Source organism: Brienomyrus brachyistius, chromosome 8 (genome assembly GCF_023856365.1).
Source record: "Brienomyrus brachyistius isolate T26 chromosome 8, BBRACH_0.4, whole genome shotgun sequence".
Classification (NCBI taxonomy): Eukaryota; Metazoa; Chordata; class Actinopteri; order Osteoglossiformes; family Mormyridae; genus Brienomyrus; species Brienomyrus brachyistius.
In genome coordinates, this window is record NC_064540.1 from 28643671 (window position 1) to 28665373 (window position 21703).

The 21703-nt window shown below is 40.6% G+C and overlaps 1 protein-coding gene across 22 annotated transcripts in view; it reads left to right on the forward strand.

Annotated features, from left to right (window-relative positions):
* plekha6 (pleckstrin homology domain containing, family A member 6) overlaps positions 1-21703 on the forward strand; it is a 104900-nt gene that overhangs the window by 70379 nt on the left and 12818 nt on the right. For 17 of the 22 annotated variants that reach the window (XM_049022499.1, XM_049022497.1, XM_049022498.1 and 14 more), the window contains 12 exons: positions 2827-2898; positions 3064-3144; positions 3653-3802; positions 4387-4482; positions 6911-7022; positions 8350-8489; positions 11837-11936; positions 12094-12197; positions 12584-12760; positions 13275-13427; positions 13532-13665; positions 13811-13956. In XM_049022499.1, coding sequence (XP_048878456.1) covers positions 2827-2898; positions 3064-3144; positions 3653-3802; positions 4387-4482; positions 6911-7022; positions 8350-8489; positions 11837-11936; positions 12094-12197; positions 12584-12760; positions 13275-13427; positions 13532-13665; positions 13811-13956 — 1465 coding nt within the window. The remainder of the gene's footprint in view (positions 1-2826; positions 2899-3063; positions 3145-3652; positions 3803-4386; positions 4483-6910; positions 7023-8349; positions 8490-11836; positions 11937-12093; positions 12198-12583; positions 12761-13274; positions 13428-13531; positions 13666-13810; positions 13957-21703) is intronic. The other 5 variants (XM_049022486.1, XM_049022494.1, XM_049022496.1 and 2 more) reach the window with 1 other exon arrangement.

A 21703-nucleotide genomic window follows, 5' to 3' on the forward strand; every position in this document is an offset into this window, starting at 1 on the left:
TTGACTTGTCCCCAGGCACAAGCAAGACACGGCAGACCTGTGCATTATTATAAAGATATGAGTTCAGAGATGTATGCATATATTACTTTTTACCATGTGCTGTATTAAAGCCAATTCATACTTCACTATTCCATGGGAACTTTTGGTCACACACAGAGTGATGTAAATTTTGTCATCAGGGTTTACACTGGCTGCAGACATGAAGGTGTAGGCCAAATATTTTTTGTCCAGCTGAGATTATGCACATCTCTGCACAACAACGACACGTGTTCAAGGAAATTGACTCGTTTTTTTCCAGTAGGTGGCAGCACTGATGTTCAGAGAGCAGAGGTCAACCAAGAAAGAGCAGAAGTATTATCGTTGTACGTGACCACATAATCCATGTCAGGGGGAGCTAGGACAGGATTTACAAACTACCTTGTCATCTGTTACGTTTTTTATTGCAATGTCACATAAAATGCTGGTCATAGTACAAATGAGAAATAAATAGAACATAAATAATTATACCTAAAATATAAATACAGTAAGCCCTCATGCATTCGTGCTTCATTATTCGCAAATTCACAGATCCAAGAAAATTTCATTAGAACCAAACTTATTTGCATCAGCGATTTTTTTACACATTTGCGAAATCATCAAAAAACTATGTTTAATTTTCATAGTAATTTATAAGTTTTCATGTTTTTAAGTGTAAAATTGCTATGAAAAAAATTGTTAATGAAGATTCTACTGTGTTTTTGGGGAAAGTTCAAGACATACAATATAAACCAGTTAAATATAAACTTAAAAAATGTGGCTTTTTTATGGAACGTACTGAGCTGTACAAGATGCAAATCCCATCCACAAAATGTATTCCCTTTGGAACGCTAATGGTTACATAAATATTAGAAAATAGTAAATTTACTATTTTGTAAATAGTATCCATACTTCTTTTTTTATTAGCACATCTAATTCATAATCATCATTATCTTAAATCAAAATTCATCATTGGTGAGTACCCATATTACTGTTTTTTATTAAATATTTTTAATGTTTAATAAAAATTGGTTAGCACATAGATAATACTTTTACAACTTATTATTTCTATATGTCTTTACGTAATTTTTAATTGATTGAATACCTGTACCCTGTATGTACAGTACATGTTTCCATTATGTATTTTATTAAATTGTACCTTGGTTACGTATATGACTTTTGTCAATAAGTTTACAGTTCCATTCGTTTACTCATTTTCCCTTATTGTGAATGCAAACGAAAACAGCAGCCAATGCCGTGTTCTATGAATTAGTATGGGTAACATTATACAGTTGTACTGTACCGTAAATGTGCTAGTGTGACAAATATCTGTTAGGCGATACTGTACTCTATTTTTACATCAAACATTTTATTAAGGGTATTAAACTAACTTTTAAATTAAATTAAAGTGTTTTGAGAGCATGTTTAGGGTATAGAACTATAGAAACAAGCACATATTACCATTTTTAGTGACTCTAACAAACATCCGCGAATCCTCCCCATTTGTGACGGGTTCTGGTACATAACCTTGCAAATGTCCGAGGTCTTACTGCAATACAAAAAACACTTTTAGACATATAAAAAGAAGTATGGGGGCGGCATGGTGGTGCAGTGATTAGCACTGTCGCCTCACACCTCTGGTTCAAGTCTCCACCTGGGTCACATGGGTATGGAGTTTGCATGTTCTCCCCATGTCGTCGTGGGGTTTCCTCCGGGTCCCCCGGTTTTCCCCCACAGTTCAAAAACATGCTGAGGCTAATTGGAGTTGCTAAATTGACCGTAGGCATGCATGTGAGAGTGAATGGTGTGTGTGTGCGCCCTGCAATGGGCTGGCCCCCCATCCAGGGTTGTTCCCTGCCTCTTGCCCATTGCTTCTTGGATAGGCTCCGGATCCCCCACGACCCAGTAGGATAAGCGGTTTGGAAAATGGATGGATGGATGGGAAAAGAAGTATGGATAACCACCAAACTGGTTTGGAAAGATGCAAAATGGCATGTGGAATATGCAAAAACTTCATTGACGTAGTTTCAGAGTTATATATATATTTTTACTTTTACATTTCCAGTTAATCCACACAGAACATCTAGAAAGTGTAGAGATGGAGAAGTAAGTATTAGATGGCTGGAGCTGGTGATGGTATGGCCCAGGGAGTACACTGATGTTTTTACTATTATTATTATTATTATTATTATTATTATCATCATCATCATCTGGGTGTCAGCCATTTATTCAGCACCCCTGGAGCATTTTAAGGTTAAAAATTAAGGGCCCAGTGATAATGCATCTACTCTGCTGAGCACAGGATTCGATCCAGCAACCTTCAGATCACAGGCATAAGACCCTAACCCGCACTCCACGCCGATATAAAAGTGATAATGGTCTGATTCATTTTCTTCCACCTTCTCTTCCCTTTTCCTTTCATCCCAACCCTTAAATTATAAAGGACCAATTTAGTCCACTAAAGATTCACTGCAAAATGCTAAACACAGCCTTTCCTATTTATCTAAAAGCCGAATATCTTATCTCTAAAAGAATGGATGCTGAAATCATTATGAGGAATAAGGAATGTTGTTCAAATTATTGACTGGTTTCAAATGATTTTCTCAAAACTAAGCAAATTATTATACTTTTACAATACAATTTTAGGCCATCGGAAACCAACACTTTACATTTGCAAAACAAAAAAAAAAAATCTGTTTTAGACTGCATGGTGTGATATTGTACAAGAATATTTATTTTCTGGTCCTAACTACAGTGTTTAAATCTGTGCTGGTTTTTAATTGTCATTCAGTTTTTTTCCTTTCTTTCCAGCAGGTTCCCCCATTCCATGAGGTCTACAGGGACATTCACCCCTTGTACAAGGCTAATGAGATTGAAACTGGCGTAAGGCTTTTCATTCTGACTTAATTCTATATTTAATCATAATAGTTTTTATTGCTGTCTCTCAGCAGTTAAGAATAACATTTTAATTTACCAGCACATTTTGTTACTAATCAGTCATAAACAGTGATGTTCGTGAAGATGACCTTTGTAGTCTCCTTTCTGTAGAAATTACTGGGCCGACTATGTGACCAGCACAGACTTTTGAAGGAGCAGGAGGCAATAGTTCAGCGTCTCCGTATGGAAAAGGTAATTATAACATTGTAAACTACAACAGAAACTACTAGTATAGATCCAAGAATTCTGACTGCTAACACTTTTGGGAAAACGCTGATAACACAACTTTACCAATCTCACCAATGTTTAATGTAAGAAAGAGGTTGTCATGAAAGCAGGAAGACAAAGTTACTCTAATTCCATAACATATGACAACAGAGACAACTGTACATTACAATTAAACTTTATCTCCCAAAACTTGTCTAATCGTAAAAGAAAGTAGGAGACCTGATCATTCATGCTTACAGGAATTATCAGTCAATCCTTTTTGACTTATTAAGGAAGTTTATTAAGGTATTTTTGTTTAGGGCTTTCAAAGGAAACAAAGTATACTACATTTATTATATTCTAACTACAGCTTTTAGAACAATCATCTTGCTAAAGAACCTCGAAGAGTCTGGAACAACACCAAGTGAAAAGTATCTGGTAAAGATGAGTTTCCTTCCCTGACAATTATTTTATGCTGTCTTATGGCACCCAGGAGAGCTTGGAGGGGGCACTGGTGGCCACACACCAGGAACTGGAGCTGTACAGGAGCCAGCCCTCTGTGGCCAGCAAGCTACAGCTGAAGAAGGAGACACTGCAGAACCAGCTCATCAATATTCGTGGAGAACTCTCACAGGCATCCAGTGTAAGACATCCGAGCTGGGTCACAAGCTAGGATGTGGCTTAATGGGTGATGAAAGGCTAGTAGAAACTCAATGTTTGGTGGGGGAGGTGTGAGTGACAACATACAAAGCATAGAAAACAAAATACCATTGACATCTAAGGCATTACAGAGTGGTTGATGGTTGACTATTGACTTTAATAATGTTATATGGCAAAGAGAAGACAGAAAGTGAGATCATTATAGTCATTCATATGAAAAATGTATGTGTTCTGCATTTTTGGAAGGCTGCATAATGCAATTCTGAGAAATGATTAAAAATAAGTGGTTAAGTAGAAGAGTTCAAGGAGGAATGGGAAAGTCTACAATTAAATGACATAAAGAGAATGGACACAGTTTTAGAAACACAGGATGGAATGCATATGACAGAGGAAAGATAACATGTAAGATGATGAAAGACACATTTACTAATAAATCAGCATGTCAAATGTGAACAGTGACAAATCTAATTACAGTTTTTTTTAACTGTTTAAAAAAAAAAAAGTTGTATGCCTATGTATAATATATTCTTGAATAACAGTAAGTGTTCCTCTTCTTAATGATATTAGACCCTGACCACAATCAGGATGGAGTTTGATGCACTGGAGGATGAAGTTAATGCTGTTCATGGTGACCTCTGGGAACAGCTGAACGCTGGTGGGCAGGTAAAGCGACACCTATAAGCCAGTAGTGTCCCAGGCTTCAGATGGCCTTCTTCTAATTCAATTCAGTACACTGATTCTATCATGTAATATTTGTCAATAACTTTAGAACGTACTATGATAATAAAAGCTTAAGAGCTAAATTAAAACTTGATAATACTGAAGTAGACTTTTTCATATCAATTATTAACAGGCCTAAATTATTCATTACTCATTCATTATGCATCCTTACAACATCTCTCTTTTTCCCACCTGGCCCCGTTAATGTGCTGATTAATGTTTCAAGACAGAGGTGTACCCCCCCTCCCCACAATCTGCCTCTCTCCATCCATGCACATGTCACTTTCAAGAAATGTTTTTTTTGTGCAATATGTCTGAAACAGGGGGCGGTGCAGTGGTTAGCACTGTTGCCTCACACCTCTGGGACCCGGGTTCAAGCAGGGACGGATTACGGACCAGGCCAGCGGGGCCACTGCCCAGGGGCCCTTGGGGTGCAGGGGGCCCGTGGGGCCCCTTGCCCAAAACAATTTGCAACGCTTATCAACAATGTATTTTCGTTTGTCTATTTTAGAGGGCCTACATTCTTTGATCCTCTGCCTACAAGGGCCCCTGACCCTATAGGGAGGGCGTTTGGGTGCCAAGGGCCCTTGAATTGTGGTGGTGGTGGTGGTGGTGGTGGTGGTGGGGGGGGGGGGGCCCTCGCGAACGTTTTGCCCTGGGGCCCACACAACCCATAATCCGTCCATGGGTTCAAGTCTCCGCCTGGGTCACATGTGTGTGGAGTTTGCATGTTCTCCCCATGTCATCGTGGGGTTTCCTCCGGGTACTCCGGTTTCCCCCCACAGTCCAAAAACATGCTGAGGCTCATTGGAATTGCTAAATTGCCAATAGGAGTGCATGTGTGAGCGTGCCCAGTGATGGGCTGGCCCCCCATCTTGGGTTGTTCCCTGCCTTGTGCCCATTGCTTCCGGGATAGGCTCCGGATCCCCCGCGACCTAGTAGGATAAGCGGTTTGGAAGATGGATGGATGATCCCAGTACAGCAAAAGTGCCTGGTTTGACACTAGCAGTCAAACGTTTTTGCACACACTGAAATTTTCTACATTTGAATGTTAATCACTTAACATTTGCTAAAAAAAAAAAAAACCCACTCGATATTCTTTGCTAAGAAATGAATTTACATCATGTTCACCTTATCAGTACATTCATTAGCAAGAAACCTTCATCAAAGTAACCTTCTCTAGCAGTTATAACAGCAGAGAAAATTCAAGTCATTCTTTTTACAAGGGACATTAAATACTGCTCTGTTTCATGGGATGAAACAGTTCACCAGTGCATTTAAAGTTAAAGGACAGCCTAAAATTTGACTATGCCCTCCTCACACAATCAGTTAACAGGATGTCAGACATGCACTGTTACATACTTCTTCCATGCTCTAAAGGAAGCTTGTTTTATTTGACTTATATTTCCATTTATAGTTGTTGACTGAACTTTTCAGTGCTTAATAAGAAGAAAAACATCTGCAGTTTTTGAAATGCATAGAAAAACAGTAAACCCCATGTGAAAAAGTTTTTGACTGGTAGTGTAAATCAATTGAAAGACCAACTATTTAATACGGAATGAAAAAACTGGCATCCCTCTTCAATTTCTAAGCCTTTGTTTTGCCTGATTTGATCATTGGATGAGAGCACACTAACTTCTCATTCTTCTACTATTGGTCTCGGATCACTGATTTGCTCCAAAATCGGAATAACTTTTATTCACCATTAAAGGTGTATGATACCATTTGCCCATGGTTTGGTATGTATCACGGCTCGATATATTATCAAACCATTCGGTATGCCGTCTGTTGTTGTACAATGACATTTAAATTTTACAACTTGAAAATGCAACCCTAGTTTTTTATATGTATTTTTTGGGGAAAAACACAATCTTATATTTGCACCAGTATGTATAAGAAAATGACAGGCATATCATAATACCGTGTACAATGATACCCCTACCTGGTAGGCAAACATGACGCTACCAAGCTAAATATACGGTTATTTGGAAAAATAAACAGTTGATTGTTTAATTAAAGGGAAAGGGAGTTTTTTTCTTAAAATATGAGGATACAGAAACCTTACTGTTATGGCCCCAAAACTGAAAAGTTGTGTGTGTGTAGCCATTCAGGGAGGAGGCTTTTTGTTGACAGGAAACATGTGGGGTGTGCACTCAAAGAAAGTTGTGTGCCAATGTGGCCAATAGTTGATCTGCACGGACCCTAAGTGTGGTGGGGGAACCTGGTCAGATCCAGCAGATTTCCTGCTGTTTTCCTTTACTACTATTTTACGACTAAGTTAGCTAAATGAAGCATGCATATTTTGACTTCAATTGCCATTCATAGTCATCATCACATGTTTTACTTATGTCTTTGACTTACTGCACAATAGAATGAGCTGCTGCATCAGCACATCCAGAAAGAGTTCTGGAAAATCCAGGATGTGCTTGAGGGACTGCACAAGAACAACCCATCCCGGGGCATGGACACTGCGAAAAACAGAGGTAATAACAACATAGAGGGTACTGTAGTTACTGACAGGCAGGGGATCAGGAATAAATATGACCAAGCTCTCTCTGTTAATACCTTAGTGACTAAGAAGAGACAGGAAAACAATGTAGCACATCAGATTGTACATGGACTGAATTTGGTTTGGTTTGAATGAGGTTACTCCTCATTCTATGCAAAACTTACATAATCAAAAATTTTTATGTTTTCTATTTCTATGAATTAAGAACATAAGAACTATACAAACGAGAGGAGGCCATTCGGCCCATCAAGCTCGCTTGGGGAGAACTTAACTAATAGCTCAGAGTTGTAAAAATCTTATCTAACTCTGATTTAAAGGAACCCAAGGATTCAGCTTGCACTACGTTATCAGGAAGACTATTCCATACTCTGACTACGCGTTGTGTAAAGAAGTGCTTCCTTAAATCCAGTTTGAAATGTTCTCCCGCTAATTTCCACCTATGGCCACGAGTTCGTGTATTTGAACTAATGCTGAAGTAACTATTTGGTTGAACAGCATCCAACCCTGTTAGAATCTTATATACCTGGATCATGTCCCCCCTCAGTCTCCTTTGCTTGAGACTGAACAGATTTAGCTCAAGTAACCTTTCCTCGTATGACAAATTCGTTTCTAATTCTAATTAAGTAGGATTAGGTTAATTTAAGGGGTAGTTCAAAAGTACCCCATCTATGTTTCAAACTTACTGGATAATTATTTGCTGATCTACAGTACTGTGCAAAAGTCTTAGGCAGTCCAAAGAAATGTATAAAGCTGTTTATCTGGGTAGCAAGTGTACTTTGGCTTTGAACAAAAAAACACAATTTAACATTAGAACATGTGCAAATTAAAAGAAACACAATAAAAACTAGTAAAAACTAGTCTTCTAAAAAGTTACTGTTATCTAGGTGGATGGCTAGATGAACAAACTTCTCCTCAGGGGCACCTCAGCCATTCCACGATTTTGTAAATTTCACCAACAGCTTAATTAAATAATTAAATATATTGGTTTAAAAAGTCAGTAACAGATTGACTAGCTATATGAGGTCTGCTAGTGGCCAAGTCAAAGAATACATGGCTGCACTGGGCAGTCCCTGCAACTACTAGGAAGATTTTAGCAGAGGTTCTGAAATGGCTAAGCTGACACACTTTGACAGGCATAATATCATAGTTTTACACCAACATGAGGACAATCTAAAGCTCATTTTCTTTACCTGTCTAAGACTTTTGCACAGTATTGTATATTTGTTGAACAATGGAGTACATAGAGCCATCAGTTTTCACAGCATGTCTGTCTGTTTTGTGTGTTCACTTCTCTTCTACAGTGGTCAGCGGAGCATCTGGATCCTTCAGTACAAACAGCCCTGCCAGCCCACTTAGCTCTGTCAGTCTCACAAGCCCCCTCAGCCCCTTCTCTCCTGTCTCAGGCTCCCAGAGCTCCCCCTCCAAGCTGGCGGCCATGGAGGTGAGACCCCCTATTCTTCCCCTATTTGTGGGTTTCAGTAGTATTGTGCAATCACCCTGTGCCAGCATCTTGGTGTATCGTCAGTCATGGTAATGGAGTACCCTGAGCAAGTGAATGCAGGCAAGTCGAATAAATGGAATGGTAAATGGACTGCATTTATATAGCGCTTTTCTACTCCTACGAGTACTCAAAGCGCATTACATTTCATGCCTCACATTCACCCATCCACACACTCATTCACACACCGGTGGCGGAGGCTGCCATGCAAGGCGCCAACCTGCTCACCGGGAGCAATTTGGGGTTCAGTGTCTTGCTCAAGGACACTTTGATGGGGTCAGGAGGAACTAGGGCTTGAACCTGCAACCCTCCAGTTGCCGAACGAGAGCACTACCTCCTGTGCCACCATCTTCCCCATAGGAAGGCCATAGGAATAGGGCTTTATTATCGTACACATAATATATAATAATAAATTATTAATAAATATGAAATCTATATTTGTACGAACCTGAGAATACACAAAAATTTTTCATCCACATTTTTTCCTCTGCAGTTCTTGTACCCAGCCAGATATAAAAGAGATTAAACCTCCAGACTTTTAGTCACTTTCATTTTCTTCAGTTTTACCCACAAAGAAACCAGATAGTTGATGACTGATAGTGGACAGCTCGCAACCATTTGCATGGATCACATCCAGTAATATATATTTTCTATTTATATAATTGCTTTTATTTAATTTTGTTTTCCTTAATTATAATGTTATTTTGCATCAATGTATATAGTGCATTGCATATGACTGGTTTGGCAATAAAGCCCTACTTGACTTGCTTGCATTCGCATACCTGGTGTACTCCACTACCATGACTGACAATGCACCAACATGGCAGAATGAGGCAACTGCGCAATACTGTTGCAACCATCCTATACCCCACAGCTGCAGAAATACAATGGAGCAATCAGATCAACACATCGGATACTGCTCTTTATCCATATGTCTTCTAAGGATACAAACTGATATTTCTTGCACATTTTTGGTTCCCCTTGCAAGAAAATGAGGTGGCTTAAAAACTGAATGCTGACAAAATGAGTTCTCACCTTCCCTCGCATCCTTTGAAAAGAAAGTGTGCTTCCTGAATAGTTATAATAATAATAATAATAATAATAATACATTTTATTTATAATGCCCTTTACATCCCAGGATCTCAAAGGGCTACAAGTTAAAATAAAAAGAGACAAAATAAATAGTTTAAAAGTAAACAAATTTAAAACCTCTAAGTGGAGGAACCAAAGGTTTTGTTAAAAAGAAAAGTCTTTAGATGCTTTTTAAAACAGTCAGTGGGTTGTGGTGCCCTCAGGAAGTCAGTGAGGGCATTCCATAGGCGTGGAGCAGCAGCACAGAAAGCCCTATCTCCCATAGTCTTTAGATTGGTTCTTGGTTTGTGGAGGAGGTTAGCCTGCGTAGAACGGAGGGAACATATTGCGCGTTGTGGGTTGATAAGTTCTTTGAGGTAGGGGGGGGGAGGCATGTCCATGGACGCATTGGTGTGTAAGAAGCAAAATCCTGGCGGAGACGGGAAGCCAATGAAGTGAGTGAAGAATTTATGAGTATTTCCTAAACAATATCAGCTATCTTTTCTTTTGCACTTTGACTGGCTTCTTGAATCACACTATCAGCATCAAGATTCATTTCCCATGTCAGTATCCGTCCTCACCTGGACACTGGTTCTACATCATGGCTATACTATTGAAAGCTAAATTAATGGAAATCTAGTAAATCTAACACATACATAATAATCATTTTTAATTTGGATAATCTCAGTGGGCTAAGCCTCTATTCAAGCCCAGCCTCAGCACGTCTGCAGGTCCTTGAGCAAGGCCCTTAATCCCCAGGTCGCTGGGCACTGTAAGAGGTGGCTGCCTTTCAATGGTCAGCTTGCTCCCACATACAGATAGCAAGCTAGGGGAGGCGTGAAGAGAATTTCTTTACGGGAAGCAATTAAATACCAATAAAGTATTAATTAAAATAAGCACTCTATTGGTGCAGAAACATTCCTTTTGTTACAATACTTTTGTTACATTAAAATTTCATGGATCACATTGTTTTACATTTGTGATTTATTGAAATGGTGCTAGTTTGCAGTAAAAAACATAATGAGGAAACAGTATACTTTCATTTATAATAATTTCCCATGAGCCACATCTTGCCTGGCTTGTCTGCACTGCTCTGTCCATCACTCCCTCCATTCCTATCTACCTCGGTCTTTTTCTTCTTCCGTACTTCCCTTTCTCTTTCTCTCTTCCCACTGCTTTAGGACATTGGGCCCCCAAGGCCCCCGCTCCCTAAATTCTACCTCCCTTTGGAACCCCCCAGTGCCATCCCCCCCTCTGTCCCCCCCCCACCACTTGACAGCATCACTTGGCTCCGCAGCGTGGGCCAACTGTCAGGCAGTCTGGAGAACAACTATGAAGAAGTGGAGCAGTCCAATCACAGACAGGTACCTCCCCAGGAGTGGGAGATGGGAGGAGACCCACCTCCAACCTCATTCACCTTCGCAGGAGCCATCAACACTTCCTTTCATTAGTGAACAGTCCACCATGGATCCCACCACCATCCCCATACTGACAGACACCTGTCTTTCCACCTGTGCCTGACCTGCCTGCTGCCATCTTCTGACTCTTACACTTTCCCTTCTTGGTTTTCTGCTCAGCTACAACCTCTGGACACAACACAGCAACTGAAACAGCTTTTCAGCTTTAATCATCTCAAAAAAAGATGATTACTGCAAAAGTAATTCAGAACCTTTAACATGTTATTTCTGCTTTCATAGTCAGGAGTGACCAGTATAGTTTTGTACATCTTATTAATTCTTGACATTTTTTTGACATTTAATTCTGGCCCAAGAGATAAAAGAAATAAGGAAGCAGGAAGGTTTGGGTAGCACTTGTGAGTTTAGATGCACATGTTCACAGGGATGAACAGGGGTTTTTCAGTGGTATGTATCTTCATGGCTAACTATAATTCCATTTTTCTGTGTTCATTAAACAATTCTCTCCATGAATCAGTGAAGCCCGCGGTTTCTGTGGCCTTTGTCTTCCCAGTAGTACTGTAAAGGCATACAACTACTGGTTTTTTGTCTTGTGCTATTTTACTATGATGACTAATAATAATAATAATAATAATAATAATAATAATAATAATAATAATATGTAATAATATATGATCTTCATTTGTATGTAATATCTGGAGCATAGTAACACAAATTTTTCAGTTTTCTTAAATTTAATCTTAAGGTTTTTGTATATTTGAATATTGTCTTTGTGTATTGTGAAATATTATTCTGATGTTCTAGCACAAATTCAACTACCGGTCTGACCTCTTATTGGGGGAGAAAGTTAACAGTCGTGACTGCCAGAAACTGGAGCAGGATAGGCAAGCTAATATGAACAAAGGTATGTAAAAGTAAAATGAGCAAAAATACACTGTTCTTATGAACATTATTAGGTCAGTAATATCAATTAGAAGGTCATAATCTATAACTTTAAGTGGTCTTTTGACAATTCTGGATGGTCTTCTGTACATCAGTTACATTTTTGTCTCCATGAACAGTTGGTATAGTTCCTCCCAGAACTAAGTCTCCGACAGAAGACGAACTGAACTCTTATGATGCCATCTATCGTAGAAATGGAAACGTTCCCAATGGGATTGCACGGGTACGTGATTCCAACGTACCAAAAGGGGCTGACTTACATGCACTGCATGCATTGGCAGGGAGTTATTTGTATGCAATTTATATGTTCACTCAATGGTATGAAAGTGATAGTTGCATTGTTATCTTCCACCGCGAAAGGGTCAAAATCAGAGAAGTTTATTGTCTTTGTGCACATGCATAGTAATAGGAATAAAATAGAGAGTACAATAGAAATACAAGCTTGATATTTTAATGCATATAGACATTAAAACATGATTTATAAATTATAAGGTTCTTCTCAATTACCCAGATAGTAAGGCAAGTATTATCTCAAGAAAGGTTGTCTTGATTGAGGCAGGGAGTTTGGTTTGAGATCAGTCTGCTCATCGGTGTGTGTTCATCTGGCAGGAGAGACCCAAGAGTGCCGTCTTCCCAGCAGAGGTCAGATCCAAGATGAGTGTAGAGGAGCAGAATGAGAGAATCAGGAGGAACCAGAGCAACAGCGTGCGGGACAAGAGGCGAAGTCTGAACCTCCCAAGCTCTCAGCCTATCGATGGCTTGAAAACTTCCACTAATTATAGAGTGGTGTGTGCCCTCAAGCCCTACATATAGATTATGATCATTTATCTTATTCATTTGGCTGATGTTGATCTGTTTTATTTTCTCATTTGCTTTGCAGTCACTTTCATTCAAGGCACCTTACATAATATGCAGCTTTCCATTAGATTTAGATAAGCCAAATATTTTTAATGAAGCATTAACATTTTGTTAATGTCCTTTGACCAAAACGTATTTGAAGGCCCATGTTTTCATTTAATTTAGCCACCTCTTGCTCACAAGCCTAACTGTTAATGCTTTTGCCAAAACATTTTATGATGTATTATTTATGAGGCTTTTAATCATTTATTATATCAGTGTAATAAAAATGGTAGAAATTATCTAAAATAACTACAACCATAAAAAAATGCATCAGTATAATCTGCTGTAAATTGGAAGGGAAATCCTGATAATGGGAACGTAGCCCAATGTAGTCCTTTCTACTGATATTTTATTAAAAGGGAACTAAACTAGATCTTTCCTACTGTGTTCTCTTGCTTAGGTCCGGCGTAGATTGACAGCACATGAGGTGGACATCAAAGACCTGGAGGCGGCAGTGCGGGGGGAAGGTGTAGAATCGCCCCGGGAGGAGATTGCACGGTTGCGACGACTCCAGATTGAGCCTGATGCATACAACATGGGCCTGAATAAGGAGGTAAATCCCATCCAAGTGACAATTCTCAGAACAGATCGCCTCTTAAAAGATCAAAGTGTCTGCCTGGGCGTCCGACTTGATTCTCCATTCTTGATGTTTTCTAGCTGTCAGCACCAGAAAAGGTTCTGATTCCAGAACGGTACTTGGACGTAGAACCCAGCACACCTCTGAGTCCTGAGGAGGAGCGAGAGAAGCAAAAGAAGGTGGAGCGGATCAAGACACTAATTGCCAAATCAAAGTATGGGCAAGCTTCATCTCTTTTCCCTTCTAGAACACAGATCTAATCTTGCAATGTACTCTTGTTCTTTGATGTATTCCTGATGTTTTTAGAAATTTGTATATAAATGCATACCAGTTAACTAGTGCCTGCCTTATCCTTGTAGCTTGCAGAACGTTGTTCCCCTTCTGGACGGCCCTGCCGAGAGCCGAGAGACTGATCCAGAACAGCAACTTCAGGAACAGGAGAAGCGAATTGAGATCTCTTGTGCTTTAGCTGCCGAAGCATCTCGACGCAGCCGACTCCTGTCCGGTGAGGAGGCTTCACCTCCAGGGCCCACCAAGGCACCTCATGTGGCGCACTGCCATTTCCAATAAAACACATTCCACTTCTCCAGCTGTCCTTCAGAATAGGGGTTGCAGAACCCTAATATAAGGTACTCAGGGGTTTGCTGATGAACCAGATGTGTTTCATGAAGGTTTTCCCTGTCAGTGCAGTGAAGAATGATGCAATTCATTTAGCAATATATACATACATACAATACATACAGACCCCTTATTAACACCTAATAAGCATTTCCCCTAAATGTATAAATCTTATTCATGCTAAAGTAAAGAAAAAAATATTTAAAAACTTTTTTACATGAGTGATGTAAGTGTCGCTCACTGGGGATGATGTGGAAGTTAGAGGAGGTGGTGGTTACATTGAAGATGTTGAAGGTGTTGGAGATGGCTGATTCTCATCAGTAACACATGACTGAGGCTGTGAGTAGTTGCCCTGCAAAACCTGGTCCAGAGTGCCCTGAATGCTCTTGCTCATCTTTTCATGTACAATGAGCCGAACTGGAGTGACATCCCCTATAATCTTTGCAAAGTGCTGAGAACTGGGATTCATCTCTTCAAAGAATGCAAGAACTTTCTTAACGTGTATAGTGCCCCCTAGGCCTTTACTTGGTACTGAAGGGACGTTCCCGGGTTCTTTTGCTAACACAGATAAATATTCAAACCATTTGTTGTTTCCCTTTTAGCTAACTAATAACAATTCAACTAATAACACTGTCAGCTATGACAGTGATCCAATCTTCATGGATGAAGTCTGGAATCCAAGTCTGGAATCTTCAAGCAGCTTGTCAACATAGTTTCTCTGCTAGCAGCAGCTGAAGTCCCGTTCAAAGGCGGTTAAGAATGGCTAGCTTCCAGCTCCGTCGAGTTTACTTACATTAACAAATGCAAACCTAATTCCAAGGTATATTGAATCCAAATATACTTAACTAATACAGTGTCTGACATGCAGACAAATCGGTAGTCACGTTCTGCCTTCCTTTTCTGAATACAGCGAACATGGATATCCTGTCCGCCTTCCCACTCGTCCACACGGTCCGTGACCTTTAAATTCCAGTGTAGCTCAGAGCAAAAGAAGTTTAAATAAATAAAACTACATTACCCAGAATTCAGCTCTAACGAATATCACTACAATAAGCAGGAAACATAACTTATTCCCTTATTTATTTCTCATAATAAATAACTAAAAATAAACTTTTTTGTCCAAAAAAGTCATTATAAACTATATTAAATCTGTTTTAATTGTTTTAACTCAAGATTATCTAAATGGCTTTTTACACTGTTACACCCTCCCCCTTCTGAAAGCTAGCATGTCCTCATGTGTTATGACTTAGAAATGAATATACCTTTTCTCTCAGGGTAAGGATTTCTAAGGGCACACTGGAAACACTGGGCTATAGGGTGACACCAAAGCGTTTTATACTTCCCTATCCTAGACAAGGGACTACTTACGTGAACAACTACACCACAGTGAACCACAGTGAGCGGCCTATCTACCGGTTTTCCGGGCTCATTGTAGGTAAATCTCATCACAGGCTTTACCCGTCTTCTGAGAAATTCATCACAAACAGGTTCATTGACAGGTATTTCAACAGGCATTTCACCCTCAACCACATCACTTGCAGAGGGATTTTCTCCCCCTTCAGACTCTGTGACTACCACAGGATCTGGAGGTGGCTGAAGACTACTTCCTATGTTCTCCTCTCTGGGAATCTCTTCAGATTGTCCAACATCTTGAGCCTGGGCTTGTTCTAAGACACTGGAGACTGGTGCTCTCTCATCTGGGGTTTCTCTCACAGTGGCCACAGATGGTTGTCATACTCTTTCTTGTTTCTCTCATGACTCTTCTGTGAGGCCTCAGATGCTAGCTTATATGCATTCTGAAGGTCTATCTTCATGTTCTACACATTCTGCTGTTATCTCACCTTCTCTTTCCCATCAGCAGAAGTGTTGATGCAGATGTCAACGGGCAAACAGGCTTCTCTACCAAACATGAGTAGATATGGCGAGTAGCCCGTAGCCTCGTTCTTCATTCAATTGTATGCATGGACTTATGCTCTGACTCCATCGTGACCTCTTGGCAGGTTCCAAAGTTCGTAACATAGACAACAACGTCCTGGCTGTGCATCACCTTGCGGATGGTAGGGGGATGTTTGAGACTTATGGATTCCTAGCATCCCGAAGTAGTTCTTTAATAAGGTGGCTTTCAAAGTCTCGGCCCTGATCTGAATGAATACGCGAAGGCTGTCCATAATGCACAAAGAATTCTTCAAGAAGGGTCTTAACTACAGTCAGGGCTCTTTAGTCTCTGCAAGGGAAGGCTTGGGCATAACGAGTGAAATGATCTGTTATGACCAACACATTCGCAATGCTTTTAGAATCTGGGTCAATAGACAAGAAAACTATACACACAAAGTCTAGAGGACCAGTACTTGTGATTTGACTCAAGGGAACTGCTCGTTGTGGAAGTGTCTTTCTTGTAATGCATCTCCGACAATTCTTGATATAATCCTCAGTCTCAGTTATCATCCATGGCCAATAGAATCTGTCTCTGAGAAGTTCACTTGTCTGTTCAATTCCAAGATGACCGGAATCATCATGGAGAGAACACATGACCATCTGACGGAATTTCTCAGGTAAGACTAGCTGTTGTTTCTTCTTGCCAGATTGTTTCTTCACCATACTGAAAAGAAGATGGTTTTTCACCATCAACCTAGGACCTTGTCTTTGCAGTAATGTTACATTTGGATCTTGACTATTGGCCATTGGCTGTAATAGGTCAGCCTCTACTGCTGTTTTTACCACGCCAATGACTCTGTCTTGATCTTGGGGTTTCCGCAAGTCACTGGGGCTCAACTGTTTTAGGTTGCTCATCTCCAATTGTGTCAGATAAACATAGACACTAAGGACACTTTGGGGGTTGGCACCCACTTGATCAATCAGTCATCCATCTGTGTATTTGTCTGAGGTGGCAATAATAGCCACAGAATCCGAGGAATAGAATCTCAGAGATCTCAGGTCAGTTGGCATCTTCCAGTTCTTAACTGCACTGACTTTCTCTGGGTTAGTAGCTATTCCTGAGGCAGACACAATATGTCTGACATACTTCAGTTGTGGCTGACAAAACTGGCATTTATCCAGTGATATCTTCAAACCACATTCTTCCAGTTGGTCGAGCACTGTGAGGAGTTGTTCTTCATGCTCCTCTAAGTTACTATCGGTGACACATATGGACTTCTTGATTCTTTGATGATGCCCGCTGCCAGCAACTCTTTCAGGTGGCAGCATACATCATCAATATCTGCTAGAGCTATGCATCTGGATCGTTCTCTAAATGGCCTGGGGTCACTGAGTCTTATGTGGTGCTCTACACTCTTGGCAAGACCCACATACCACTCGTTGAGGGAAAACACATTGCCTCGTTCAGACAACTTCTAATGCAACCTCTGCTTCCAGGCCTCTGGACTGGGAGAATCACCAAGGTCAAACAATTCTGCATCAAAGACCTTTGATGTAGACTTAGACCTCTGTGCCGAAGTAACTGTCAGTGGGGTACACATGAGCAATGACTGTTCCTGCCAACATAGGGACATCTTTCAGGGTTTCATTTCTTATCAGGACTTTGAAACTGTCAGCATTCAGGTCAGAAGATGGTAGCACCACCGGCTGAATAAGCACACCAGCAGGCACAGAAAGTGGTGTCTTGACCATAAAAATGTCTCTCTTCAATGGTTTCATTCATTCAACTTTGCAGATGGCTGATATTTCACCCCTAGCAGGAATAGCTAAAGGGCCTGGACCCATCTACCTGACTTCACCATTGGGCTCCTTCCTCTCATCTATCTCTTGACATGATGCAAGTTTCATCACCGATGTCTGTGGTAGGATTCTCAGAGAATGTGCCTGCTCTCACACAACAATGTCTTTGCATAGAGCAGCTAAGCGGTGAAACACGTTGGCATTTGTCCCAATAATAACAGGGATGTGGTCTGGACCACTTGGCTGAGGGCAAACCAGTGGCAACACGTTGCTGTCAGTGCAACTGGAAATTCAGTGTCTACAATTATGTAGCCTCGGTATGGGTAGATAGATGAACTGAAGCCGGATGTTGCTAAGGCCAGTGATTGGGTGAATTGTCACATTAGGCGAATATCTCTACTTGTTAGGGGCCCAGCATCATAGGTGCGTGGGCACATACTGTTTCCGTTACGATTTTTAACTACAGTCGAACCCACTTATCTCGACCTCGGTTAACTCGCCAATCCTATTAAGTCGACGTTTTTGAAGTGGAACTGCCAAATTCTTAGCCTTTTCTCATCGATTATGTCAATTCTTTTATGTCGTCGAACCCTAATATCTCGAGCACAAAAGAGGGCCAAAATTGCCACTTAACATTAGTTATCTCAATCCCCATGACTAATTGCCCGCTTTTGAAAATGTATCACAAGTACTAAACAGCCACATTAGCGCGTATTCAAATCACATTCGCATGGTAATTTGTTGAACAACGCAGTGGTGAAGCACGATCCAGGTACTGTAAATCCCCATGAAAACCATAAAAGGAGGAGGGGGAGGTGTGGACAGGTGTGAATGGCTTAAGTTTATGCTAGCTTTGGACTAACCAATAAAATGACCGTTCACTCCAATGACGGTTCACTCACTCTTGTTGATCTTGTCTGAGGGATAACACGCTGTAGCTATTCTGTCTATTTTTTTCCTTCTAAAAATGGAGGTGTTAAGAGAAAACTGGACACTCAGTCATTAGAAAAAAAGTATGAAATCATACTGCAGCTAGAAAAAGGAAAACTGTGCACAAAGATGTCGACGATGCAGTGTTTCAATGGTTCACAAATACGCAAGCAACAAACTTTCCTGTCAGTGGTCCCTTGCTGATGGAGAAGGCGGACATCCTTGCTGCAAAGCTGACTTTAAAGCAAGTCAGGGGTGGCTGGATCATTTAAAAAAGAGGCATAACATTGTCTTCAAAGCAATTTGTGGAGAGAGCGCTGTGGTTCAACAGAAGAAGGTGGATTCATGGCTGAAGACTCAAATGGCGCACACTTTTGGATACCTATGAGATTCAGAACATTTTTAATGCTCATGAAACTGGGGTGTACACCCTTTTTCTTCAAGATGCAATGAACTTTCTGAGATCAGCCTGGAATGGTGTGAAAAAGGAAACAATCTGGAACTGCTGGATGCACTGCGTCATTCAGAATATTTCCGATAATAAGTTTCAGGCACAGTGCCATGCAGCTGCAGAAGAACTTGTGGAAGTGGAGGAAAAATCAAGCGTTACAGATGCTGTCTTGGAAGAGGAGGCACAGGAGTTAGCCATCACTGTCCAGGAATTCCGAGATTACATGGACATCGACAAAGACGATGTTACATGTACTGATGGCATGATCACCGATGAAGACATTGTATCAAGTGTGCAGTCAGCACAGGCAAGCATTTCTGCATGTGGCAATGACAACAAAGATGAAGAAGATGCAGACGAAGATTTTGAACCAATTCCCTCTGCCGGTGAGGTGATAGAAATGCTACAAAAAATTTGACGGTATGGTTCTTTTGTAGGAGGTGCTTGGAGATATCAAAATCAAATTTAGAATATAGACTTGTGACCCAATTCCAAAGGGATTCACCAAAAATGGCATCATTCCAGCACTAGGTGTGCTGAAATAAGCAAAAATGTGTTTTGGCTGATAATTCTGGAAGGGTTTCACATAGAAAAACCATTGCCTCCTAACACCATGATACATCCCCAGTCCTCTCCACTACCAAATTTATGTTTGTTTAATTGATGCGGACACCATATTGGATTTGATTGAAAATGTAATGATTTCCTAAAGGCAAATGTCTGGGGATTGTCAATATTGGCCTCTGCCAGTCTCTTTTTCTATTCTTTCCATGCCATCCATGCCTTGGTTGTATGCTTGGCTCCATTTTTGCTGCTTGCAGCTATATTCAAATATAATTGTTACTTGAGATCTACTGTCTAATAGCACTTTGCACCTGTGGCCATTTAACTTTACAGACATAGTGGAGGCAGGACCTACCAACCCACTAGGAATGTTGCTTGGAGCAGCTTCACCAACATGACTCCTCCTGGAGAAAGCGGCATGAAAAATTGTTTTATGGTCCTGTCTTTTGTCACTTTTGACTCTCCTGAGTAACTTTCGGATAACTTCTGGCACGTTTTCAGGCTCCTGACACTTGCTAGCAATGTGTCCATTGCCACCACATTGATAGCAAAAGAAATCATCATGATTCACTGACGGTCTGCTTCTCTCACGGGAACTTGTAATGAGTTTCTGTGGCAGTTTCCATCTAGGCAGTGCACCACGCCCTACACTCATAACAGTCAGCTGATGTTGAAGTTGCTAAACTTGAGTCTTTAGCTCTTGCACCTCAGGGTCTGGTTGTGCCTCAGCACACTTTGCAGATTTCACTTTGGGCTCTGAGGCTTTGGGTGCTGTTGCAGATGCCATATGTGACTCTTCCAGCTTGGCATGCAGCTCTTTGACCTCAGCCTTCAGTGTTTGAATCTCAGTCTGTTTTGGTTCTAAAGTGCTTTGAGAAAGCACAGATATTGCTGTCACATCCAGCTTATGCCTTTGTGCCTCATTTTCCTCTTCTGCAAGAATCTCATTCAGAAGGCGCAAGAAAGTTGGAGGAAATTCCTTTCTTTCTCTCAGTCTTAACTGTAACAGCATCATGTCAGATTCTACAGCCCCTTTAATCAGCTGTTCAAGTCTTGTTCTATCAACTAGTGCAGCAGGCAACCGACCTTTTTGCACTACTCTTGTCAGTGACTTCTCCATTCTACAAAGAAACTCAGAGCTTCACCAGAGTTCAGGGGAAGAAGTTGGAAAGCGAAATACAAATCTTCACCGGACTCTTAAGTCCCAAAGACACTTTCCAGGGCTACTAGAATATTTGATGCACTAGTACCATCACTTGGCAATCTAACAGCCTTGATAATCTCAAGAGCAGGACCCTTTTACAGTTTCAGCTGTGCTTTCAATAAATGCTAACTTAGCATCAGTTGGAACGCCAGTCAACACAAATGCATGGTCAATATTAATAAATGCTTCCTGCACCACTTTACAAGCTCTTTTCGCAAAATAGGCCCACAAGCATATTTCAAGGTCTATATCAAAGATACATGTACAAATCCAACTAAGCACTCTCTTCTGCACCTATTATACAAACAAATAGGGAAAAAAAACAACAAACAATCCCAGCGGTGAATCCAAACAAAGACACAACTTTCTGGCTTATGAGAACATTCTGATGAGTCTGCCATTCAATCCAGTGGGAGAGACATTTTCCACTTCTTCATAAATGTTCCCTCTCCTCTTATTCATGATGTGTTCCTTATCCTTGGAGCTTCATCCTTAACGTGGGCTAAAATCCGTTCCTTGTCATGCATGATTGTCAATACCGTCGTCCCACTCAAACCAAAAGCACCAAGCAATAGCAGCAACCCTTTCAACCTTTCCATGACCCAATCTTTTAACGATATAACATTACACTTCTAGGAAAAATTACATCTAATTGTTTGTCTCCAACCATAAGTAGGGAAATTATTAATTGATTGATTGATTCTTATTGATTATTATTCTGTTTGAATGCTTTGTTTCGCCAACAAACAATGAGTCTCTCAATATTTTAGGACAAGCTTAGGGTGGTCCTGCACCAGTAAAGATGAATAA